This window comes from Cupressus sempervirens, chromosome 6 (genome assembly GCF_028749045.1).
Source record: "Cupressus sempervirens isolate cs-2001-9-10 chromosome 6, ASM2874904v1, whole genome shotgun sequence".
In the NCBI taxonomy this organism is placed as follows: domain Eukaryota; kingdom Viridiplantae; phylum Streptophyta; class Pinopsida; order Cupressales; family Cupressaceae; genus Cupressus; species Cupressus sempervirens.
In genome coordinates this window covers 440,627,773-440,655,602 of record NC_143123.1, presented here as the reverse complement: position 1 = coordinate 440,655,602, position 27,830 = coordinate 440,627,773, and the positions used below count along the sequence as shown (strand labels likewise).

Sequence of the window (27,830 nt, the reverse complement as noted above, 5' to 3'; positions counted from 1 at the left end):
GGCCCGTTTCAAATAGTGGCGTCGGTAGACTCGCTTCCTCAAACCAAGGTCAAAGACGGAGAGATGGAGCGGGGAGATTTTATTTGGAGAATCTGTGGGGTTTACTTTTAGAGTTGCGAATAGAAGGTATTAATGCGCAACTTCGTTTATTTACGGATTTGCTCGCAGAAGAAGGATCTGTGGAATCATCACCAGTCAAGCAACAGAGCAAGTCCCACGGTTGAGGAAGGAAGAGACGGCTTCATCGGAGGCAATGATAGTTGTTTTCATTTGTTGGGTTATGTCAGGCATAGGAATTTTGCAAAGCCAAAAAAAAGAAAAAGGACGACAAATTCAAGCAGTGTGGAATGAGTATCGAATATTGCCACAGGGAAGGGGAAGTATCAGTGATTGCCAAAAAGAGTGTGGAATCGGCAGAAAATGACAGAAATGGTGTGTTTCATGCAGTTTTGTGTGGATTTCAGAGTGTTAATTTGGTTTTGGCGGCGAGGGGCACTGCCCCTCGACCCCGCCGGGGGCGTTGCCCCCTAGACCCCCAGTCGTTGCGGATATCAGTCGTGGGAGTCTGACCAGTTGAGAAGACTTGGAGCTACTGCAGGTATGGAGTGTCTGTGTACCAGAGGCACTAGCAGTAGGTGTTGGCCGAGAGGCTGTCTTGGTGGATGCATAGAGAGCTCGGGAGGAGTGGGTTATCCAGAAGGCAGTACAGCGACACTTAGCTCAGTGGACACAGTGTTGGAAGCAGAGAAAGCAGCACGGGTGGCTATCAAGGTCAGCTTGAGGAGACAGTATTGTGTTAGTAGAGGCTATAGATGTAACAGGATGAATGTGGAAGTGATGTGACAGAAGCAGATTTTTCTTGTTGTAGTCACTCTGTTAATGTATCTTGTTTGTTAATTTGTTTCAGATATTTTGTAATTGTCGTCCGGAGACGACTTTTCTATTTGGGGGGGATGGTGTCAACCGACTGGATTGTCGTCGGTGTTTCTGTAGCCGACGGGGTCATTGTCGTCGGTGTTTCTGTAGCTGACGGGGTGATTGTCGTCGGTGTTTCTGTATTTTGTAGCCGACGAGTAAATAGTTTGTAGCGACATAATGTGTGGCCGACGGACTCCTTCGGGAAGGTTCCACGGATAGTATTTATATCCTGTCTAGGATCATTGTATCTCATCTTCTATCATTCATCTTATGAAGCATAATATAATGTTCTGGCATATGCGAATAATCTAAGGAATTCTGTTGTTCATTGTCTGTGTGCATTTCTTAATTAACCTATGCGGTAAACAATGGGGGTAGTCCTTGTGAGGGATATTCTCATTAACAAGTGGTTGGGACCCTGGAAGGAGATTATGAATAAATTTTCTATTCCTTCTATTCACAAGAAAACTTATTCTCTTATTATTAAAGTTGTGGGACCTTGGTTTCTTGGTTGTTTACCGTACTGGTAAGGAAATCAACGCATACAGGGAATAGCAAAATTATATTCGCATATGCCAGACATACATTATGCTTGATAAGATTAAAATAGTAGATAGAAGATAGAAAATGATTTACAATGATCCCAGACGGGATATAAATACTATCCGCCGAACCTTCCCGGAGGAGTCCGTTGGCCACAAACATTATATCCGCTACAAACTATTTACCCGTCGGCTACAAAATACAAAACACCGACGACAATCATTCCGTCGGCTACAGAAACACCGCCGAGACCATCTAGTCGGCTGACACCATCCCCCCCCCCAAAAAGAAAAGTCGTCTCCGGACAACAATTACAAAATATCTAAGACAAATTAACAAACAAAATACATTAACAAAGTGACTACAACAAAAAATCTGCTTCTGTCACATCACTTCCACATTCATCCCATTACATCTGTAGCCTCTGCTAACACAATACTGTCTCCTCAAGCTGACCTTGATAGCCACCCGTGCTGCTTTCTCTACTTTCAATTCCTCGGTACCCTAAGCCAAGTGTCGCTACACTGCCTCCAACTGGATGATTAGCTCCTCCCGAGCTCTCTACACATCCACCAAGATAGCCTCCCGGCCAACACCTACTCCCAGTGCCTCTGGTACACAGACACTCCATGCTTGTAGCAACTTCAAGTCTTCTCCACTGGTCAAACTCCCACAACTGATATCCGCAAAAAAACTGGGGGTCCAGGGGACAATGCCCTCGGCAGGGTCGAGGGGCAACGCCCCTCGCTGCTAAGACCAAATTAGCACTCCGCAACCCACACAAAAATGCATGGAACACACCATTTCTGTCACTTTCTGCCGATTCTACACTCTTTCTGGCAACCACAGATGCGTCCCCTTTCCTTTGGCATATCTGTAACTCATTCTGAACAATTTGATTTTGTCGTCGTTCTTTTTTCTTTTTTTTTTACTCCACTTCTGACTGCTTCCATCTATCTTCTCATGCGGCTTCCAGGCTTGCCCACACCTCTTTCCTCCTCCTATATTCCAATCCTCCGACGCCTCCAACTAAAATTTTTTCAGTCCTCCACACACCTTTCTCATTCCTGGCACTTCGAATCTCCTGCTAGAACACGCACTCCCAGGCTAGAAGAGCAACTCCCGCGGACAAGTGCTGGAAGACTGTTCTCTATGAGTGAACCTTTGACTGTGCAGCAACAACAACGAATTTTCCGTCAATATCATCCGCAATGACTGAATGGCCTGAGGCTATTAGAGAGAGCCCCTAGACTCGAAAGCTTGTTTTCCCATTCTTGGCAATCAAGACCTAAGAACCAGTTTGTGCAATAGAATCTGCACTGACTTTGAACACCACGCTTCCAGTCGTAGGATGCTTCACATACATGCTGGCCAATGCGCCAAGAGTTTTGTTAGACTGTAACCAGCTTCGTCATGGTGCCGAGATTCCGTCAGGTGGCCTTCAGCTTGCAGAGATTTGCCAAATCTTTTGTCGAATGCAGCTCAAGGTAACATCGTTTTCATTCCCCATCTCTAAATGCTACAACCCAAACTTCCCTAACTCTTGCTGTTGTTGATCTTTCTCCGTGCCCCTTTCATCATGGATGGCTAGAAAATCGAACTCGGCACCTTAGGTTACGAACTAGAGCTGGGGTCTCTCAAAAGGTCCGCGAGTGCTGAGAAAAGTTGAGAAAGATTGGGGGCAAAGCGATACTGCTTTAAAAAAACCCTGCGGGTTGCTTCCGCAGACAACCTGGAAAGAAAGAACCCTGCGGACAGAAGAGAATCACCGCGTGAAGGCCGTCGAGCAATCTCCCGCAGAGAGATGCTCGCGGGCCATCTCCCGCCGAGAGCTGCCCAAGGGACAGTCTCCCACGGTCATGTGCCCGCGAGCCAGCTCCCGCGAAGAGTTGCCCCGTGGGACAGTCTCCCGCGGACATGTGCCCAACTCCCGCGGAGAGTTACCCACGGGACTACTCAACTTCAATTTTTTTTTTTTCTTTTTTCTTTTTTTTTGTTTTTCCAAATTTTTTTTAACAGTACCTCAATTTTGCCTCTAGGCATCGCCATTTTGCAACGACGAGGGAGTCAGCTGGCCATTCTGTGACAGCGACGGAGTCTTCCTGGCACCATATATTTGCAATTTAAATCCGTTGACTACACCTCTTGCTTGTCCAATGTCTCCAATTTCATCACCCGATTGTCGCTGACCTCCCGGGTCTAATATAGTCCAACCCATCTTGCCTTAAACTTTTCCTGTTTGATTTCGTCCCGACCGTCATACTTGAGTACCAACTGCCCCGGCTGAAACCTACTGAGTTTGTCATGCCACGCCTTATGTCTGTTCTGTGTTACCTCCGTCGCCCACTGTGCCTGCGGTCGTCGCGCATCTAGCTTATTTCCTTGCTGTCAGTACCCTTTAAGTAATTTTATGGTACGATGCGTTCTTTTCCTCCTGTGCGGTCCGTTCACCGTGTACCGAACGATGGAATTTTTCTTTTTTTTGGCTCTGTATTGTATGTCCTTCCCTTCTTCGGCCATAACCTCCTTTGCGTCATCTGCTTCTCTGTATTCCTCCGGACACTCATTTTCCTCCTTTTTCTCACCTTCGTCGACCTTTAGCATATTACAACTCGGAAAGAGTTCGTAGTCTTCTATTTGCCATGGTAAAGGCCATTCACCGAGTCTAGGTCGTCGTCATTCGATCCTCCGTCTAGTCTCAATATTCCTTCTTCGTCCGATTTCATTCTCCTCTTTCCTTCGTCGTCATTTCTTTCGCCGTCACTATCACCTTAACCTTCTGAGTCTGACGATGCTGCCTCCTCACCTACCATTTGTGTGTGCAAGCCAATTATGAATCTTTTGCCTCCACGCTCCATTGATAGGGTATTTCATTTTCAATCATGTTTTACTTTTGCTTGCACCAACCAAGTCCGTCCGAGAATAGCATCATATCCTTTTCTTTTCAATGGAATGACCACAAAATCCAATAAAAATGGTTGCGTTCCAATAGTTACCGGTTGCGCTTTAAGGATTCCCAACGATTTGATTCCATGTTGGTCTGCCGTGAGCAACTGAAATGTAGGTGGCCACAGCGTCAGTGTTCCCAACTTCTTCCAAGTATCCTCTGGCAACACATTCACGCTGGACCCTCCGTCGACAATTGTGTCTATCAGAACATTTCCCAAAATCCCCATCTCGACGACCACCGGATGCCATCCGGAGGTGAGTGCCAACAGCATTGGGTCTGTTGTCATCACTTCCCTATTGTCCCTTCCTGTGTCCTCCATTGCTTTCGAAAACGGTGTATGATTCAAAATGGCCGTCCGTAATTGGGGCATTGTGAGAAGGTCACTTATCTTGACCGGTATCTCCGTTTGTAAGATCTTTCATACAATGTTTTGTTCTACGAAGTTCCTTGCCAATGTGTCGGTGATGTCCTTCAACTGAGATGTCCCCGCCGATGATGCCTTTGCAATTTCCACCTGCGCTTCCCCCAATTTTCTCTTTTCCTCCACTTGCCTCCGTGTAATTGCCAGAACCTCCTCTACATCCGTGCCAACAGTGATCAAGTTTACTCCAGACTTTGGACACTTGGAATCTTCGTGATCGCCGGGTCCGCACCATCTGCATAATAATTTCGGTGTGTTTGCCACTGTACAATCCCGCGCAAAATGACCCCACAAATTACATGCTCGGCATTGAACAATTGGTCATCCGTTTGCATCATACTGAGTTCGATTGCGGCTCCCATTATTATTGTTATTATTTGTATTGTTGTTGTTTTGCCCTCTATTATTATTCCTGTACCCTCCGGATGTGGCACCTGCGCTATTTGTATTTCCGCTACTGCCCGACGGGGAAGCCTCCTGTGTAAGAAGCACCTATGGAGATCCTCTTGTCTTCATGTTAAAGGGGCACTCTTTTGTCGAATGGCCCATGATCTGACAAATGTCACAAAATTGGTTCTTTGGACACGATCCTTTAGTATGACCGTCGGTCTTACAGTCTGTGCACCACAACTCACTGCCTTTTGGCTCCTTCTGCATGTTTTTAAATTCCTTCATCATGCGGATCATATCCTTCTGTAGGGCACGAACCTTCTTGCTGCTGCCTTCATCGTCACTGCTATCATCTTCGGCAGGCTCGTCGTCATCAGAATCAGAGGAGCCAGTCTTCTTCTTCTTTGTCTTCTACTCACTTTCGAGGTCCAGTGCTTTGTTATAAGCGTCCACATATGACGACAATGGCACAATTTTCATTTTCCTCCGCAACTTCGAGCGCAGGCCATCCACGAACCATCTTTTCTGCAATCCGTCCGCCGGCTTGCTTTCCATTTTGTTTATTAAGTCTTTTAATCTCCTGGCGTAAACGCGGACAGTTTCGTGCTTCCCCTGTTTGGTATTGAAAATCTCTGCTACGATTTCATTATCATCCCGCAAGAGTTTAAATTCCGCCAGGAACTCCTTTTTAATGTTATCCCAGCTATTTAGCTTTTGTGGATCCGTATCCGAAAACCAATCAATCGCCACACCTCGTAGGGTTGCCGGAAATTGCTTGACCCATTCATTGGCATCTATGATTCCATTTGCCCGCCAGATCGTCTCACATGTCTTACAATGTCGGATGGGGTCGGCTGTACCATCGCCCTCAAACTTCGACAACTTTTCTTTGGGTCCTGCCATCACAACTAAATTTGGTAGAGAGGCGTTACTGGGTCCTGCAACACTGGCGCTGTTTACTCCAACACCGGATGTTTGCACTCCCACACCGGCGGTCTGCACTCCCACACCGAAGGTCTAAACTCCCACACCGGAGGTCTACACTCCCACACCGACGGTCTGAACTCCTATACCGGAGGTCTGCACTCCCACACCGGTGGTCTGAACTCCCACACCGGAGGTCTGAACTCCCACACCAGAGGTCTCAAAAGCTACGAATCTTGGTGAAGAAGAAGGATCTTCTGAAGTTGTCTCCCGTGGAAGTGTATCCCGGACGAAGAGGTCACTCCACGCTCGTGCTCCCTCGGCACTCCGAACCGTGCCAGTCGATGCTCTTCCGTCTAAATTCTCTTCCCTCGGCGAACACAATTTCAAGAACGCCTCCTGTGCTTCTTCCACCAAGTCCACCCGCTGTCGAGTCTCCAACAATTCCTCCGTGCTTCGATTTCCGTCGGCAATCTTCTGGAATCTCCTCCGGCGCTCTACCTGCTGTGCCAGAATTAAATTAGCTTGAGCTGCGCGAATCTCATCTTTATCCTTCACCGTGTTCTTATTTTTATTCAACAGATTCGGCATTTAATTTCCATCCGCCTTCCTGCGTACCAGGTCCATCGGGCAACGGCACCAAATGTTTACCGTACTGGTAAGGAAATCAGCGCATACAGAGAATAGCAAAATTATATTCGCATATGCCAGACATACATTATGCTTGATAAGATGAAAATAGTAGATAGAAGATAGAAGATAGAAGATGATTTACAATGATCCCAGACAGGATATAAATACTATTCGCCGAACCTTCCCGAAGGAGTCCGTCGGCCACAAACATTATATCCGTTACAACCTATTTACCCGTCGGCTACAAAATACAAAACACCGACGACAATCATTCCGTCGGCTACAAAAACACCGCCGGGACCATCCAGTCGGCTGACATTGGTAAACTCTACAGCTGTTACACTTTTATCTTCCAGCTCAAATGGAATGATGGGAAGGTTTCTAATGCTATGACCAAGTAAATCTATAACATGTTAAAGAAGGATAATTGCATTATTGATATGATTAATTATGTGTGGTGACTGGATTGGCCTAGCTCTAGTTGGACTTTCTACTTTGATTATTTTTAGCATTCGCATTTTGAGCCTAAGAAACTGTGCTTAGATGGTTTCTTTTATTGTAAAAGCTTGTTGTTGGTTCTGTGTTGTCCTTTGCTGGTGTCAATCCTTCTCTAACTGTGGTTGCCCCGAGTCCTTTCAGCACCTGTTTTTTAATTGTATATATGCTAATAAAATTTGGTCTTTGTTTTTACCCTGCATAACTGATTGGAAGAGTAAACCGGGGCTCTCTACGTTTGATGCTTTGACTGGTCTTTGTGATATCTTTGATTTCAATCTTAGCAAGTTCTGGTTTTCTCTTTCTATTGAAGTCTTATGGTATTGAGGAGAAATGAAGAGATATTCCAAAACAGCAGGAGAAACCATAATGAGCTTAATTTTAAACTCCTACATTTTCATAGCATGTCTCAGATCTCTTTGGTGTTGGACATTCCCTAGGATAGGTTCATGATCCTTGTCAGAGAAAGAGCAATGTCGATCTACAAGCAGGACATCCAGACAGCCAGTTATTTCAATGTGTACAATGACATGCTCAATCGGGAAGAATTGGAATCTCTCAAGCAGTTCACCAAAAGCAAAGGTATTGATATTCAGGCAGAGAACCAAAAGATGGGAGGACCCTATTCCTGCTGGACCTACTGTGGAACCAATTCTGGGAACATTTGAGACTGACAGAGCTGATGTTAGCAATAACATCATTGATGCTTGGGATTAGCCAGTTAGTGTCCTTTTGTTATTAGCCTGATACCAGTCCTTGTGTAAAGGGATTTAATGTTAATATCTATAAAAGGGATGTTAAAGTGTTACTAGATAACCCACTCAAGTTACAACAACATTCAATTATAACCTAAGCAAAGTCATATGTAGGCATAAAATCTAACAGAGATGAAATTTGCACACTTATGAAAGCTCCCTACAAGATTAAAGAAAGCATATATGAGTCAAGAATGGACTTAATATGCACTCAATGTTGATGATCCTCAAAGTTAGCAACTGAAGCAAAAATTTGAACTCAAACAAACAGAAATTTAGCTATGGAGCTAGGACAAATATATCAACTTTCTTTCACAATTTGCATCCAGAATTAAATAGTTTATTTGACATCTTATAGAACAAATAAGTTAATGAGAACGAAGTTACTGTAAGAATTATATTGGGACAAGTGTATCGCAGGAGCAACTATCCATGACTTGGGGACTGAATGATATACCAAGATTGTGAATTTCAATAATCTATATAGAAACATACATAAACCAATTGATTTATGGATTAAGATAATAATATTAATCATTGCAATGGAAGTAACAGATGGAGAAAACAAAACAGTCATTCATCCTTTGAGTTTAAAGCTAATTCTCAATGTTTGCTTCTTTTTCCATTCCTTTATTTTGCTCTCCTAGTTCTTAGTTCCTGGCCAATCACACATTATATGAAGTTGAGATAATCCGTGGAGGGAATCATCTTTGGTCTTCCTAATTTTGAGAACTAGATCAACACATCCCAAGGGGAAACTACAAAAATCCAGAGCCCTAAGCAACCAATGTGTGCTCTCTATGGAATTTAAGGAAATTAAGTTAAGAAGAGTTGGAAACAAGTTGGCAAATGAGGCACAGAAACTTTACTTTCTCTGACACACCTGGAAACAAGTAGGCTAGACAATTGAGCTGTTCCGCGAATGCAGCATTATCTCCCTTCGCATTTGTCCATGTTAAAGAAAAAATTTAGCACTCAATCTATATCTTGACTCATATGGACTTTGAGCCCTTTATAACTTCTTTATTATTTTATATTGAAATAAGAATAAGATCATTTATTGGGTTTTCTTCAACCACCATTTGTAATATTCCTTTTCCAGAAAACATCATCCTCAAAAACTTCAAAATGCTTCTTCTCTTCTTCCTAGTTTGCAAATTTCAATCTCCACCTATATAAAACTCATTTTCAAACAAAAAAGCTCTTGTTTGTTCATGATATCTCATCTAAGATAAGTTGATGCTACAAAAATGATACCTGAGAAAGCATGGAATCTGCAAGAAGTCGCATCCCATCTGTGGCAATATATCTTACAGATGGTGGAAGTTGAGAAGATCGACCTCCAGGACACAGCTTACATATTTGACCTTTCCATTCTGTCACTACACCTTTTGAGATCCATCCATCAACAAGCTTCTTGAATTTAGGATCACTTGCAGTGAAAAATTGAGCAGCGTGATCAAAAACCAAGTGATTGGGATCAACTTGCCTTGTCCCCATTCTTCCTCCTAAACCATGAATCCCCTAAATGTCACATTACAGATTGCATCAACAAAACAAAATATACAACAAGATGATTATCCAGAATTTAAATAGCAAATAAACAAAACATGTCATACTATTTAACTGATTGTATTCGCTACTTGACATGGATTGCTGTCAAAAGGAACTGAGGAAATTCAATTGAACACTGCCTGAATTCTTATGGCCTTCTTCACTTACTGAAAATATGATTTCAAAACACAGACTAAACTGATAAGTTAAAACAGGGCCATCTATGACATATAGAGAGGGGAAACAAGAAATTTAACATCTGGATTATTTTCTGCATTCAAAAAAAATTCAATACCTTCAGCAGCAGTTAAAAAGATTTACTCTAAAATTTAAATAAAAATCTTGCAGAGGTAATTAATTTGACTCTTACAGAAAAACTAAGAAAGCCTAGTTTCTGCAAATTATGAAATTTAGTTTAAGGCCAAAAAAATTGAAATCGGCAAGTCTTGTTAAGTTGTAGCTTCTGTCGGATTGAGCTATCCTAGAGTTAATCCTTCTATGGTCATTGATAATCATTAATTAGACATACTCTATTAGGCATGCAATTTGGTTTACTTTCTTTGTATTGCGAATCCATTAGAGTCATGCTCGTCTCACCATTTCGGAAGTGCAAGATCTTCCCTACTTGGCTCTCATAGTTTTGGTGGGATTCAACCCTCACCCTATTTGATCCCTCATACTACTTTGCTTGGATCTGGCAAATCCAGATGCCATCTTTGTCTGCGAATATAATATTGTGTTTCATGATAAATTGTATTTCTTTGTATTTGGCGTACATATCTGAACTCTGCGAACATTTCGTACAAATCTGGGCAATTCATATTGGTTTCACTCTTTTCAAATCCCAAGTTTTCTCGTCATCAGCAATACCATCCTCTCAGCCCATATGGCTTGCCAACTCTCCATACCCCTCAAACGCTACACCAACATCGCCACCATACGGCCGATACCATTGGTCTCAATAGTGTACGAGTACTCCCACCAACATTGAATCCCCATCGTATGCTCCGACTCTCCACAGTACGGTCCTGTTGACATCTCACTGTACGGTTTCCCCAATCTCACAGTACACCAACGATCCCTCCCTCCATCGTGCAGACTGCATCTTTCCCTCCAACGTACGAACACACTTGCACATACTATATGCATGATTGAATTTTCTACTCTCTATATGGAACCAAAACATTATAGTCGTATCAAAGCTGGTAATCTTGCCAGCCTGTTGGCAACGTTGGATGCCACTAACATCCGGATCAGTAGATAGGATGGGTGAATCAAGCACTGAGATGATGACACTTCCAAGTGAGCTAACAAGAGGACACCAACAACTTAGTGAAACTTTGTTGAATGGACAACAACAACAACTTAGTCAAACCTTGGTGAAGGGCCAAGAACAAATTGGTGAGACCCTACGACTTTTGGTAAAAGGAAGGACAAATGGACACAATGGGCACAGTGATAATTCTATCAATGAGAGGCTTCACATAGAGCGCTCCCACACACGACCAATGATTATGATACTTCCCTATGGTTAGAACACGTAGGGAACAAGAACCTACCTTCCTTGAGATCCAAGATCAATTCCAACAGACCTGGTTTGATGTCGCATTTGCAACAGAATTATCCTTCAAGGATTATGTGGATTTGCGGATAAGATATTCTAGGAGACAAGGCAACTACAATGATGACATTAAAAGGAACATTGGCAAGATAAACTTATCGTGCTTTCATGGATTTGGGCAAACATCAGCACGAGCATGGGTTCAGAAGGTTGATACATACTTCCAGCTTAACCCCATGCCTAAAGAAGAGGCAATCAATTTCATGGCACTTCGCCTAGAAGGAATTACTCATAAATGGTGGCACCATGGGATGGCCACCCTCGATCATGACCAAGTCACTTCATATGCCAACTTCACAGAGAGACTTACAGACTACTTTAATGCAAAGAATCTGAATATCAACTTCAATGAGTTGGCACAATTAAAGCAAACTGGATCAATGGACAACTAAACAAAATTTCAAAGACTGACACTATTAGTAACTGATATTTCAGGGAGACAATTGTTGTGTTGTTCATTGGTGGATTAATTGAGCCCTTAAAGGGTTGGGTGAAGGGTTTTGACCCCAACACACTCCTAGAAGCAATCAAGAAAGCGCGAGACATGGCATTATCCACTTCTTCCAAAAGTTATTCACATGCCAACCGCCCCTCAACCCAGAGAAGAAAGGCAAGAAGTCCCCTCCAAAGAAGCAGTCAATGGACGAAACCATGAGACAAGAGTTGAGGAGAAAGACGCTTTGTTTTAATTGTAAGGAGTTGTGGGAACCAAGCACTGATGCTTAAGCAAGGGGAAGGTTTATTAGATTGAGATGGTATCAGACAACGAAGAGGATGAGGAACCAAAAACCAAAGGAGATGGTGAACAAGCTTCCAAAGAGGTTAACATAAATTGTGCAGAGAGGATTGTTGCACTGCTACGACACGGAGGCGCCATCACTCTTGTTGGCACTCTAAGATGTACTCTTTTTTCAGGTATGAGGCACTCTCTAAGGCAACAGGTCATAGTCATGATTGACAGTGGGGCTATACTTATTTTCATTAATTCATTGAAACGAAGAGGTTTGGCTACAGAGGCACATGCAGGATTCCAAGTCAAAGTAGCAGGAGGAAACCCGTTATCATGTACCCATCTGATCCCACAACTGAGTTGTAGCATGGGAAACCATAGAGTGACAAACGACTTGTTTGTAGTAGATCTGAATGACATGGAAGTCATACTTGACATCCAGTGGATGGAGACTTTGGACGAGTACACACAAAGCTTCAAACGGATGGAGTTTTCATTCGAAGTGGATGGCAAAAAGATACTTCTAAGGGGAATGTCAAATGGAGGGCCGAAGAAAATCTCAACACAACAGATGGAAGCGAATTTTCGAAATGACATTGTCTAGGTAGCACATTGTTTGATCTCAACAGAACCAATGATGGGGCAACAGACTGACTACCGGGATGATGAGCTTCAGGCAGTATTGGAAAAGCATAGTACGGTCTTCAGTAACATCCCTCCCGGCATACCTCCACACAAGGGCTTTGAGCACACCATTGAGTTGGAAGGAGCCAAACCCATCATAGTAAACCCTATTGCCATCCTAAAAGGTTTAAGGATGAAATTAAAAAAGACAATCCAAGAACTCCTAAAGAAAGGATGGATTAGGCCTAGTTCCAGCCCTTTTGCATCGTCAATAGTTTTGGTTAAGAAGGATGAAACCCTTCGGATGTATGTGGACTACAGTGCACTAAACAAGAAAACCATCAAAAATAGGTACCCTATTCCCAGGATCGATGAATTGTTGGATGAGTTACACGATGCAGTCTATTTTTCAAAAATAGATCTTTGTTATGGCTACCATCAAATTCACATGAGGGAGAAAGATGTGGAGAAAATTGCCTTTTGCTGTCATTATGAGTTTTTGGTCATGCCATTTGGGTTGACCAATGCTCCAGTCATGCATGAATCACGTCTTCAACAAGCAACTACATAAGTTCCTATTAGTGTTTTTTTATGACATAATTATTTACAGGAGGACATGGGAGGAACATTTAAGGCATTTGGATGAAGTGCTCAGGACCATAGAGTCACAATCATTATTTGCCAAAAGATCCAAATGTGAATTTGGAATGACAGAGACATTATACCTAGGACAAATCATCAATGCTTAAGGGGTCCAGGCACACCAAGAAAAGATTCAAGCCATCTTGGATTGGCCGCCTCCCAAGACCCTCTCAGATCTGCGTAGATTCTTTGGATTATGCAATTATTACACAAGGTTCATGAAGGGGTTCCCACAACTTAGAACCACTGACAGAATTGATAAAAAAAGGATCTTTCCATTGGGATGAGAAGATGCAACACATCTTCAACAAGTTGAAAGAATCCATGAGTTCATGTCCTATACTAGCACTACTTGACTTTAATCAACCCTTCATCTTGGAGTGTAATGCATTAGGAGGAGGTATTAGAGTCGTGTTGTGCAAGATCATCACCCCATTGCATTCGAGAGTAGGAAGCTCTCAGGAGCAGAGTGACTATACTCCGTCTACGACAAAGAGATGCTCGACATCATGCACACACTGACAAAGTTGCGACAGTATCTTGTTGGAGCTAAACCTAGCATGCGCACAAATCACAACAGCTTGAGGTATTTATTGGAGCAGAGAGATTTGAATGAACGACAACAGAAGTAGGTGAGCAAAATCTAGGCATATGACTTTGACATTCAATATGTGAAGGGAAAAAATAATGGTTGATGCTCTGTCAAGAAGCTCTGCAATATGTTCTCTGTCTCAGATATCAACAGATTGGAAGCAACACATATTGGTTGAATACTCCAAGAACACATTTGCATGTCAGTTGATGAATGATCAAGTGCAAGATGATAGGTATAAGGTGGTAGACGACATCATCTACTAAAAAGGCAGGATCTATTTGGTTCCTGAGTCCAAAATGAAGGAGAGAATTTTGAAGGAGATGCACGACTCACCTTTGGCCAGACACCCAACATGCCTAAAGACCTATAGGAAGATCCGAGAACGCTTTGCACGCAAGGGCCTCAATATTGATATACCTGCCAATAGAACAAATCCAAGCAAACTTTAGCAATATGACTTATTCACTTGTTGCCAATCCCTAACCAGAAGTGGGAAAGTATCTCAATGGATTTCATCACTAGGCTACCAAAAGTGCAAGGCAAGTACTGCATCTTTGTCATCGTTGACTGTTTGACCAAGTAAGCCTATTTCTTTGCCATTTCCACCAAATACCAAGCATCTCAAGTGGCAGAGTTATTCTTTCATGGGGTTTTCCGCTTACATGGTCTCCCACAGAATATAGAAAGTGATAGAGATAGTTGTTTCCTTGGTACTTTTTGGATAGAGTTTCTTAGGTTGGTTGGGAGAGAGTTGTCACCAAGAACGAGCTACCATCAACAATCAGATGGACAGATGGAGATGTTGAACAAATGGTTGGAGGGATATCTGAAGAACTATGTTTCAGCACAACAAAAGGCATGGATTTGTTGGCTACATTTGGGTGAGCACTGTTACAATACTACCTATCACATGTCAATAGGCATGGTCCCTTTCAAGGCATTATATGGTTATGAACCTTCATCATTCATGGATCTGGCGTTGGGTGACAGTTGTGCACTGAGGGCAAAAGACTGAGTGTAGGAGAGTTTGGATATCTTAAAATCTCTCAAGGATAACTTACAAAGGGCTCAAAACCAACAAAAGATGTATGTTGACTGAACTAGATTGAAAAAAGTTTTGAGGTTAGTGATCTGGAATACCTTCAGCTTTAATCATACAAACAATCCTCCCTGAAGTCATCGGGTAAGGAGAAGTTAAAACCACGCTTCTACTGACCATACAGAGTGGTTCAGAGGGTAGGTGAAATTTCCTACAAATTCGAGTTGCCTGAAGGGAGCCGAATCCACAATGTTTTTCATGTGTCATGTCTGAAAAAGATCATTGGACAATGCATAAAATTATTGAAGGAATTACCTCCCATTGACAAAGAGGAGAAATTAATTCTAGAGCCAACTGAGATCATAGATATCCAAGAAAAGAGGCTCAGGTCGCGCACCATTAAGGAGTTTCTTGTACAATGGAAGGATCTTCCAGTTAAGGATGCCAACTAGCAAGGTGAGCAAATTCTAAAGCATCCAAGTCTGCAATTGCTTGAGCGCAAGTGATTTACGGGCCAGGACTATGATGTCCCCAATATTATTAAGTAATAATTTTTGTTATAAGTGATTGACAACTAATGTGTTTATTTCTCAAGCCAACTCTTTATTTATTTTTTTAAAGCTTGTCAGCTTGGCGGCATTTTTGTAATCCTTCAAGAAGCTTCCTTGAAGTCCTTTATAAAGCTGGCTTGTAGGTTGTTGTAGGCATGCTATTTGGTTTATTTCCTCTTTATTGCGAATTTGTTGGAGTTTTGCTCATCTTGTCATTGGTCTCCTTAGAGTACAGCGACCCTCTTCACCCCCACCAAAACACCGTACGCCAACATTAAATCCCCACTGTATGGTCAAACTCTCCACTATACCATCTTGTTGACATCTCGCCGTACAATTTTCCCCAATTTCACAGTACTCCAAAGATCCCTTCCTCCATCGTGTGAACTGGGTCTTTCATTCCAACATACAAACACCTGCACATATTGTATGCATGATTGAATTTTCTACTCTATATAGAACCAAAACATTACAATCCTCATATTCTTAATGCATTGATCGATATGATACAACCCAATGGTTGTGGTATATTATTTTATTTTTAAATTGATTGTTTCTTTGATATTATAATAACTTGCGGCTCATAGTGGGACTTGTCTCAAATTAATGACAATCTTTCAAAAGTTTCCTTGAATGGAGCTCAATCTTCCAATGCATTCTTAATCCTAGACTATTCTTTGGTAGAATGTAGCATTAAACAAATGATTAAAAATCCATATCAGAATTGATACTTTGTTTCCTTCTTCTTGTGCAAGTTCTCCATAAGATATTGTCGCGACAACTCACAAAGATCAAAATCTTTACCTTCATAAACCATTAGGTGTACAGCACTTGAAGTAGCAAAACCTTCTCTGATGGCAAAATAAAAATTATACGTGATGCCCCTATGTAATAATCCCTGCTTGTTCTGATCAAGGAAATCAAGTTTGGGCTAGAAGTATTTTGTCAAACAGTTGGAATGTAACCCGCGTCTTAAGCTTGGATACTACTGTAAGAAATCCGACTCACAGGAATATAGTAACAAGACCAAAGGAATGTGCAAACAATATGAAAACTCAAGAAATAACAGTTCTGAAAATATATTATTCTCCACTACAGTAGACCTTATACAATATTCTAACAATCTTGAATAATAGAGGAATAACTACTGAATGAATTTCCAACGTACTACTTATGTTTATATTACTTACACGAGCTTACAAACACAATGAGTAATAATTGGAACCTGGTCAAATCACATATAGCTGAAATCTGTACTGTTGTACTGCTCTGATACCAATGTAATGAACTCTGCTAATTCCGAGTGAAATGCTCCTGTGGAATAAATTGGAATGACGACCTGCTGCTACCAACTTCACGTGAAATGCCTATTGCTGTTTCACAGCACTGTTTGTGACTGATTTCACACCCCAATCTCCTTCCTAACGTGAGCTCCAAAGACCCAACCTCTGATAGTTTAGACTGCCGACAGTTGGAAGTGAAGAAACCCATGAGCTGCCCATGAACTGCCATCAAAGAACTTACGTGTTATTGCAACCACCTCTGGCGCCCGTATACTGCTCCAGCTATCTCTTTCTTACTCGTCACTACTAGGAAGGTGTTCACGTGCTGCATTCATTGTGATGAGGTTCTGAACTGCCAATCATCTATTTTGTTTCTCACATGCTCAGTTATTGCAGATTGTTGCTGGGAAGAAATGCAGGATATAAATAATATCCACGTAAGGCACTATTCTGTAACAATATCTTCTACTACAAGATAACTATCCTCCCTACCTGCTTGTCGTCCTAAGTAAATATCAACTCAATGGTGACCTGTGCGTGTAATCCACATGTACTGACCTGTATTACTCACTGCTGTCTAAAGAACTCCAGCTTTCTATCAGCCTCCAATGTATTCAATCAAACTCCAGGACTGAAAGTGCAAATGTGAGTGCTAGGTTTGCGTCTAGTGTCACTATTTTCCTTGAAGGGTTTCGTCCTTAGGAAATATCCAGTCACATTCAAGCAACTTTTAGGATTTTGTAAAGTAACATCAATTCGTTGTTACAATCCCAATGCAAATGTTTTACTTTATAACTTCGAAAGTTCTTTATAACGTTATAATAACATTAAAATATTTAAATAAATCACTTAAGTCACTTGAACTTTAATATCTCTTGAAATACTTGTTTGATTGCCATGCCGTCTAAAATAGGAATCTCTCATAATTCTCAATGTGACCAAATACACTTTCTAAAAATAGAAAGGGTCCATCTCTATTACTCTTGACTTACTATACATAGTAAGTATGGAAAATGAAGTCCAAATGATATCGAACGAAGGCCAAATCCATAAATCCCTAAAATATTGATGTTGGCAACAAATGGGGACATTACAGTCCTCCCTTCCCGAGATTGCTTGCCCTCGAGCAATCCAACAATCACAGTGAACTCCAACCTACACCTGGATCCCAAATGAAGTAGTATGTGACACCCCTGTTAACACTAAACCAACTGCATACCACTAACATCATCAGGACCAACGACATGACCTGCAGTATAGCACTCAAAACTTGTATTAATGATGTAAGAGTTACTGTTAACACTGAACCAACTGCATACCATTAACATCATCAGGACCAACAACATGACCTGCAGTATAGCACTCAAAACTTGTGTTAATGATGTAAGAGTTAGAATATCACCAGAAGAATCCCTCACAAGAAATATCCTCATCCTGGTTCTCACCCATATAATATAAAGTTATAAACTGCACTGGAATTGAGATCAACAATCCCTTGAAGAGACGTAGCTACAGAAGAACCATATGCAATCATGCCAATTGTATCAACCATAGGTGTTGCCACGTCAAAATCTGTGGACACAGGAACATTACTAACTGCCGCAACACAAAACTGAATCTTTACAGATGGTGAAAACTGAACCCAACTCCACTCAGGTGAGTGATCAACATCAACCTCAAACAACGAATTGTCATAACACAATGTTGCATCCATGTCAAAAGTAAGACTATTCATGAAGTGAACATCAACACTTTGTTGATCAATAGTATAACATGACTCTATCACTACATCGCTCACCTCATCAACAATAACAAGTGTACTACCATCAAAGCACACATATATCACCACTTGCATACTGCTAAACTCCTCATTGGATGGCTCAACCGACACAGAAATGGCTGCCAATATGACAATATCCTCGCATGATCCTACTCCCACTATCATTGCATTACCATCAAATACATGATCTAGGGAACTCATGCCAACAACTGCATTATTAGACTTAACCTAACATGAATCCTCATCACATTCTACCTCAATTGAACTCAACTCATGCAGTGTCTCATAAGAAATGTCCCGCAAATCTGAAGCCACAATTGTATCATCACCTTCCACTCTTTGAAACAATGATATCATTCTCTGCTCAAATCTCGGCTTTGAAATCAGTTGGGTCATCTGTTTGTGATTTTGATCCATCTCATTCACTAGCACATCCAACTATTTCACAATACCTTGTATCTCAGAATCTCCCTCCATTAGCGGAGAAGTACGCCCTCTGCGGGTGTAATGAATACCAAACCTTTTGTCACCATCCATAACACTGAAAACCAAGTCCTCCACCTGTAGGTCAAAAGAAAAGTGATGAGCACTCCTCACAATGTAATGCCGATAAAAACTCTCAATCTCTATCAAGGGCTCATCGTCATCAAACTGGAAATCAAAAGATGGCTCCAATCTCTGACTCTGAACTATTGGTCGAGCAGGATCCTAGGCAACCCTCTCAGTAAGCCCAACCACAAAATCCCTATTGGGAAGTATTCTAGCCAAGGTCTCTACAATCTTCCTCACCAATCGTCGAATAGCATGAGAGCCCCGAATGAGAGCACCCTCAGATATACTGTATGATACCTCCCGCAAATCCAAGCTCTCAAGCAAATACTCCATGAATGACTCTGTACAGTAGAAATTATATGTGGAAGCATCAATCTACTCCCTACAATCCATAGTTGATCTCTCTAAAAATGTTACAATGCCAACTGTTCAATGCTACCAACTAACTGTATGAAAAGAAGAAATAGATTCACTTCCAGTAGAAGGAAGCAAATCACCATGAGAGTCTATCTCCACTGATGCTCTCACCTTCTTTGTACATACTACACATATATTCTGGACGAATGTGTTCACCACATCATCACGTCCCTCATCCTCAACCGTATAAGCAAACTCACCACCAACCACAATATGTAACTAAAGAAGGTCTAAGGTTGGTGTTGACTGTACCCGTTCTAACTCCACGATAACCGCACCCAACTGTGACTGTGACTCCTGAAGCGCCAACTGAGTATACTGAAGAGAGTCCATCATCACCTCAAGTTCCCGGGTGAGCTCAACCACCTCCTCCTCTTTCCCTAACAACGCCTCATAGCAAGTGCTACCCCACTCCAAAAGGTAATCTCTGGCATCAACTAACTAAGAGTAACTATGCTTCAAGATCCTAACAACCTCTCAAAGCGCATGAACCTCTACTAATGAAAAACTACTATCACCGTGCTCATCTGACACTGGGGCACCTCAACCAAATGTAGCCATCATATGCCAAATAGCATCATAATGATCAAAAGAGGAATAAATGTCACCATCATTCACCTTCAACTGATAAGTCACATGATGCCTTTGTAACCCCTGATTCCTATGCAAGCTTTGTGTCTCACTAACTGCACCGTGATAGGAAACTGAATCAGAACTATCCACCACAAGATCACTTATAAATGTGCTATCGTCCTTGCACAACTTTGCATCCGAGATACAACTACTATGTACCTCAAACAACTCCTCCAAAGAAATAGAAGCCCTCGCAATCTCAATCTCCCCACATGTCTCAGCTTCCACCTCAATACTAAGATCCTGTAAACATTGATCCCGAGACTCATCCAAAATTTCATAAGGGTCATCACCCAATATCTGACAAGGGGTATCATACCCGGTGCAAATCATAGCATTATCCAACAGATCATTTTTCCACATTGTCTGCATCCCCATCACCTAATAGAGTCTCAACTAGCGTCACCTGACTCTGCACACATGACTCTATTTCAAGTTGTGAATCAATAACACTAGAGCATGAACCCACATCTAGTGACTCCGTTGTAACACCCAAATCAGCAACATCACAGCTGGGTGACTCCATACATGCATCGGTCCCACCTAAGGAAGCAATTGCCTCCTGCACTGGAGCAACACTATGACAACTCCCATACAAATCTCCAATAATTATTCCCTCCTCAAGAAAGCCTAAAGTATCAGTAGTAACAACTACATCAACTGCATTTGCACTAACTGCAACAACTCTAGGAGCCTCAACATGTTGAAGCTTAGTGTCGCTATCCACCAAGGGTAGTGACACATCTACTGATCTCTATGAACTGGGTCCATCATCAACACGGCAGATATGACTAGCTGGTGTCATACTAAGTACAGGTGCATTTGCATCATAAACACCTATCAGGGAAAACTCAAGTTTCCTTCCTTGCAATCTCGATGTCAGCCTTCTAAAGGCAGGAACCGTATACCCCGATGTCCTCTCCACTAACTCTGGATCTGACAAGCTCTCCATTTTTTGATTAAATATTGAAGAAAGGGCAAATTCTGCTTAACTGGATAAGGGAATAAATCCCATTCATCGTATATTGCCATAACGTTATCTAGTAGTAAGTTTGGTGCCGCTGGTGGTGCTACCTCTTCCTCTGCATTAAAAACGGGCATCAAAGGCCTGTCAGTGTTCTGTGTGGGGGCCCTAGCAGCTCAGGGTGATCCTGCCACACTACCACCTCCATTGCGATGACTCAAGTCTGCCCTGTCATGTGGAGCTAACTGTTGCATAGCACCTATAAGCTGCTGAAGTGCAGTGGCTATACTGTTCTGCCCATCTCTAATAGCCCTCAAAGTGTCCCTCACTTCCCGTCCTTGTTCATTCTCATTACGAACCATTTGAGTGTCTTTTAAGTGTTTCACTTCCTCTTTCCTATACCTGATACTGAACAATGCTCCATTTCATAGTACTATTGCATTCACAAACAGACTTCTACTTGCATAAACACTCCTTACAAATTTGCTCCACAATCTCCATCTCTCAACTTAAACTATTTCTGATAAATCCTTATAAAAATTTGCCTTTGTTATAAATCCACAAGCTGGCAGGAAGACCAAATCTGATACTACTATAATAATCCTTGCTTGTTCTGATCAAGGAAATCAAGTTTGGGCTAGAAGTATTTTGTCAAACAGTTGGAACGTAACCCGTGTCTTAAGCTTGGATACTACTATAAGGAATCTGACTCACGGGAATACAGTAACGAGACAAAAGGAATGTGCAAACAATAGGAAAACTCAAGAAATAACAATTCTGAAAATATATTATTCTCCACTACAGTAGACTTTATACAATATTCTAACGATCTTGAATCAGAGGAATAACTAATTAATGGAATTCCAACGTACTACTTATGTTCATATTACTAACACAAGCTTACAAACACAATGAGGAATAATTGGAACCTGGTCAAATCACATATAGCTGGAAATCTATATTGTTGTACTGCTCCTGTGGAATAAATTGGAATGACGACCTACTGTTGCCAACTTCACGTACGATGCCTACTGTTGTTTCACAGCACTGTTTGTGACTAATTTCACACCCCAATCTCCTTCCTAACTTGAGCTCCAAAGACCCAACTTCTGATAGTTTAGATTGCCGACAATTGGAAGTGAAGAAACCCGTGAACTGCTATCAGAGAACTTAGGTGTTCTTGCAACCACCTCAGGCGCCCGTATTACTGCTCCAACTATCTCTTTCTTACTCGTCACTACTGCGAAGGTGTTCACATGCTGCATTCATTGTGATGAGATTTTGGTCTATTGATCATCTATTCTACTTCTCACATGCTTAGTTATTGCAGATTGTTGCTAGGAAGAAATGCAGGATAGAAATAATATCGACGTAAGGCACTGTTCTTCAACAATATCTTCTACTACAAGATGACTGTCCTCCCTACCTGCTTGTCGTCCTAAGTAAATATCAACTCAAAGGTGAACTGTGCATGTAATCCACATGTACTGACCTGTATTACTCACTGTCGTCTATAAACTCTAGCTTTCTATCAGCCTCCAATGTATTCAATCAAACTCCAGTACTAAAAGTGCAAATGTGAGGCCCAGGTTTGCGTCCAGCCTCACTATTTTCCTTAAAGGGTTTCGTCCTTAGGAAATATCCAGTCACATTCAAGCAACTTTTAGGATTTTGTAAGATAACATCAATTCGTTGTTACAATCCCAATGCAAATGCTTTCCTTTATAACTTCGAAATGAGGAGAGGTCCGAACAACTTAGCAATGTGGGATAAAAGACTATTTCGTCTTTTAGCCACTTAAGTTACTTTTGTCATAAAGCGACTATATATTTGCACTTTATAATATTAGAGTGACTTTATTATTATAAGTTACTTTATAACTTTATAATAACATTAAAATATTAAAATAAATCACTTAAGTCACTCGAACTTTAATATCTCTTGAAATACTTGTTTGATTGACATGCCATCTGAAATAGGAATCTCTCCTCATAATTCCCCAATACACTTTCTAAAAATAGAAAGGGTCCATCTTTATTACTCTTGACTTACTATACATAGTAAGTATGGCAAATGAAGTCCAAATGACATCAAACAAAGGCCAAATCCATAATTCCCTAAAATTCTGATGCTAGCAACAAATGGGGACATTACACCCTAGATGCATCCAGGACCCCCAAAATAACAATGTCATCTATTGTCAGTGACCTTTTATCAAGCTTGAACTTTGTTAGCCAAATGATTTAATTATTCTTCACTAACCTCAATCCTAGTACCTGTTTGGTAGAGTACAAACCAATTACTTCCCTTATAGCTTCTTTGGTTATTATGTAGGGTTAATCCAACTAGCTTTATTCCCAACCAAACTAGATTTATTCCCCCTGAATGTGACTCGACACAATCCAAATCATCTCTTCATCATAACATATGGGGAAAAGACTTTAGGTATCTAATTTGTTTTCTTCCAAGCAAGCATATTCTGATTCAAGATGAATTCATCATCCAATAAGTTAAGCCTAAACTCTCCATTTTTACATGATTATACTCATTCAAGCGGGGATGAATGTATATGTGAATATCCTTAGTGTCGACTACATCAACAGAACACTCAAGAGAAGTACCAGCCATTTCATTCAAAATTGGTTTGTGGGGTCACTTCTTAAAAACAGGTATTGGCTTTCCCACCACGTCAGGAGTAGCCATAGTTTACTTCTAAGGCTAGGGGTCTATAGAAGGTACTAAAAATACCTGGGAAAAAGTCAGATAGGGTTTCCACATGGGCACTCTTGTAACTTTTCTTTGCTCCTCGCCTCCTTAATCACTCTTGAATGCTTTGAATGACATCAAAAAATACCAAGTTTTGCATATATACTAATACTATTCGTCACATTACATGTTCCTTAGGTTTTACCAGCTTTTAACCGTTCTGCCAGGCATCTATCAAACAATCAGCAAATGTCTGCAAAGAAAACATTTTCTTCAGAAATTCAACCAAATGACTCAAAAACACCAACCAATGGTGTCCATGACACCATAGACTAGAATGTCTATTTTACTGGCAATCTGAAAAATCTGCAAATACAACTCCCCCTAAGCCATTAATATATTACTTAGTCTCGCCATTTGGATAACCTGAGGTATAGATCCATCCTTTACCCCACCATCTTCCTTTTCCTTCCAAATTTTGTCCATCTATTTCTTTGTTTGAATCAGAATAATCTTCTTCTAAGATACAAAAGACATGACATCCTCTTAGCAATATGTCCTTATATGTTGCAGTTATAACATGTAATGCCACGTTGTGGAGCATTTTCATTCTTCACATTGAATCTACAATTAGCAGCCCCATGGCCAAACTTGTTGGATGTGCAACTGCAACAATTGAAAGATTTAGTCATAGCAATGTTCATATTCATGAAACCGGATCTACTTCTGCACTCAATTGCTTTATGGCCATATTTGCTACAAGTACAGCATCAAACATTAAATAGTTAAGGCCTTAAGGATCTTAATATATTCACATTTATTGATTATGCTACTAGATTTAGCACCCTTATGTCCAATCTTGTTGCAAGAAAAGCAATTAGCATTAAAAGATTGAGAGTATGGTGTATGGGCAGTTTGATTTGGAACTATCTTTCTATGATTCTTCTTTTTGTTTGGAACATCAGTGAAATGATTCATATCTCTTTTTGTCTTCTTAGACTCATCTTGAGCCTGAGCCTTCTCTGTTCCTTTCTCCATTTTCAAAGCCAAGACCAACCTTGTCCCTTTGTCGTTTTTGACAACTAAGTACTTCATCAAGGGCACCACTGCCACTTCTGAGTTTTAAGCATTTATCAACCTGCTCTTTTGCATCTTCTAGTTCTTTTCTCAAAGTCGCAATTTCCTCTTCAAGCTCAGTGCATTTAGCAAACTTGTTATGAAGCTTTAATTCCAGAAAATCTGCAGTCCTCTTGCCTTCTTCCATCACTTTTAAATTAATTATTTCATCTTCTGCCTTTTTTAAGTTTAACTTCACATTATTCTATTTTAGCCTTCAATTTATAATTTATTTATTTTCATTATTGAATCTGATCCTATGTTCATAACATTGAGCTGATGCACAATACATGTCCTTAGAAGAGGAATTGAGTTCTCCTTCAAGATCTACTTCACAATCATCAAGACTGAAATCCTATCCTTCTTGTTCCATTGTCTAATGTCCTGATGTATGCACAACCCAATACACACTTGTATGCACTATGCACACTATAAAAGATATCCCACATACGGCTATTGTTCCTCTGGCTTGATGTACAGCAGTTTGACCATTCCTATGGCACAAGAGAATGATTTAGTACAACAAACTTGATGCCCGTACAGTGAACAAGCCCAATGATGGTCTCTATATCACACTTGATCCTCAATACACGTTTGTATGGCAAATTTGCAACGGAGAGTAAGTCAACATAAGATGTACATCAGTTGGCTATTTGAAGGGTGTGTTGTACGACACAGCTACATGCAATGTTCACCGCACTTGGGCAGATGTCGAGGTCCTTCAGTCTACTATCAGACTCTTCTCTTGATGCTATATACTTGGCATAATGCTCTGAATGATAGGTCTCTATCGTACATAGTCAAGCCCCCACTGTCGCACAACACAAAAACTATGAATTTTGCATTGTGCGTTTTTATAATGTTGCATACAGGACAAACTCAATTCCTTCGCCTACAAAATGATATCGCCTAACAACAAGATATTATGTAGATGCATCAAAGATGGGAAGTTTATATTCACGGGAAATGAAGATTCACAAATGCAGAAGAATCTCTTAGTCAATAATAATAGCACATCAGATTACATTAAATAGAAGTTCAATATCATTTTCCTGAGCAAAGGCAGAATACAGATTTGTGTTCCAATGAAAACTTTCACAAACTGAGACACAATGTGAAATATTGGAATGATATTTCCAATGGCAGACTAAGGTGGTTGTAAACCACTGAAAATATGAATGCAGACTATGGAGGATCTTCTACCTCCAAAATTGTGCACAAACCACCTTCAGTCTTCAACTTTCAGAAATACAAAGAATCAGATACATCTCAGGATGATTTACACCCCGCGATCTCCTTTTAAAGGCCTCCAAGCATCTAGAAAGTTACAATTAGTCATAGACCAACATTATTTTATTATTTACTTATAATTTTATCATTATATTAAATCGGGCCCCCTTTTATCATTAATTTAATTAATTAATTAAAGGTCCTTTAAAATATTATTTAAATTCTGGGACCACTTAATTTAAATAAGTCATTTTTATTAAAAATTTGGGGACGTCGAAATCAGTGTCGACCAAAAATTGCTTGCCCTCAAGCAATCCATCATCAAACAGTTTGCCAATGCGAAATTCCAATATCCCAAACCAAAATCAGACGTTGGTAGCAGCATCCATAGAAATCTCTCTACTGCTTCAAGATCACATGCACGAGTAAACCGCCAAAAAGTTTCCACTGTGCCACTCTGATAAAAACATTGCCATGTCCAGAGTGACCAGGATCCAAAAGAAGCTAATCCTAAAAGTTTAAAACACATCAATACTTTGATCCAAAGCCTTCATGCCATCATGTTCGTGAATCTCTTCAGGAATCTCATAGTTCAAGTAGATCTTTTCTTTTCTATGAGGAAACCCCTCACATGGAGAGATTACAATCATGCAAGAGCCCTGTTGGCTCACTCTGTGGCTTTGTTGATGAATATGTTTTTTTGCATTTTTTGATTTTTTCCATTTTTTGTTTTTTTTTGCAATATACGTTTTTTTTGATATTTTCAGATATATATGAAATACTGAAATGAACAATCAAGCAATTCAACTCCCAACAATGCCAATTACCAACTAAAGCTTTGCAATTTATTGCTACAACATTCAGGAAATTACAACCAAATTGAGGAACCTGTATATGACTGTCACAGAAATTGATTTGCAGCTGATTACTATGGAAACCACATGCAACTCCAGCTCCAATGTAAAACACCGCTATCGAGGAATAGACCCTGCTCAAACAAAACGCCAAAATCCTCACACCAGAGAAAATGTGGGCTGTCAGGAAAACCCACGGCAGCAGTAATAACTCATGCCTAATGGCATGGGAAACATGCACAAAGAAACACCCTTCAGTGGTGTCAAAATGCAGCGGTCCAATTGAGAATTATGTGCCCAATCAAAGTGCCAAATGCCAACCAAGATGTCATTCAGCCAATGTGTGAATAGCAGATAATAATAAAACCAATTTGCAGCACCAAATCACCTTCGAATCACAGTCGCCACAGTATAGAAGGCTGAGATATTGAAACGTTCAATTCAGTAGAATCTCCTGTAGCAAATTGCTGCAAATGAAGAATGTTCTTGGTATACAACAGCACCAAGATTTTCAGACTCGATAAATCACAGGAGACGGGCACAATTCGCCATATCTTGCAATCGCTCAAAGTTCAGCAAAGAGGAATCAGTCCTCTCAAATTTCCCACGCCAAAACCCTAATCAGCACATGAAATGAATAAAAAAACACAAGGAAAAAAAGATGGATCGGTTTTCTCCTTGGAGTCATGTTTATAACACAATTTGCAACTTGGTTTCTCCAATACACCTTACACTTGAGCTGCTTCTTTCACACACTTACAAATTATAACAACTAAATGATAAGGTCTTTTATTCAGAGTGATTTAATAAACAACTCACATGAACTCCATAAATTGACCCCATGAAATGTTGATGAAGTCAAATACTATGTGCCTTCACTGTACTGCTAAAATATAGTGATTGCCCATAA

The 27,830-nt window shown here is 40.8% G+C and overlaps 1 protein-coding gene across 3 annotated transcripts in view; it reads right to left on the bottom strand.

Moving 5' to 3' along the window:
* Positions 1-27,830, bottom strand: part of LOC149552956 (FAD/NAD(P)-binding oxidoreductase family protein) — a 257,647-nt gene that overhangs the window by 211,071 nt on the left and 18,746 nt on the right. For 2 of the 3 annotated variants that reach the window (XM_089788498.1, XM_089788497.1), the window contains exon 2: positions 9,287-9,553. The exons of the other annotated variant lie outside the window; for it this stretch is intronic. In XM_089788498.1, the coding sequence (XP_089644624.1) occupies positions 9,287-9,553 (267 nt within the window). The remainder of the gene's footprint in view (positions 1-9,286; positions 9,554-27,830) is intronic. 3 annotated transcript variants of the gene reach the window in all.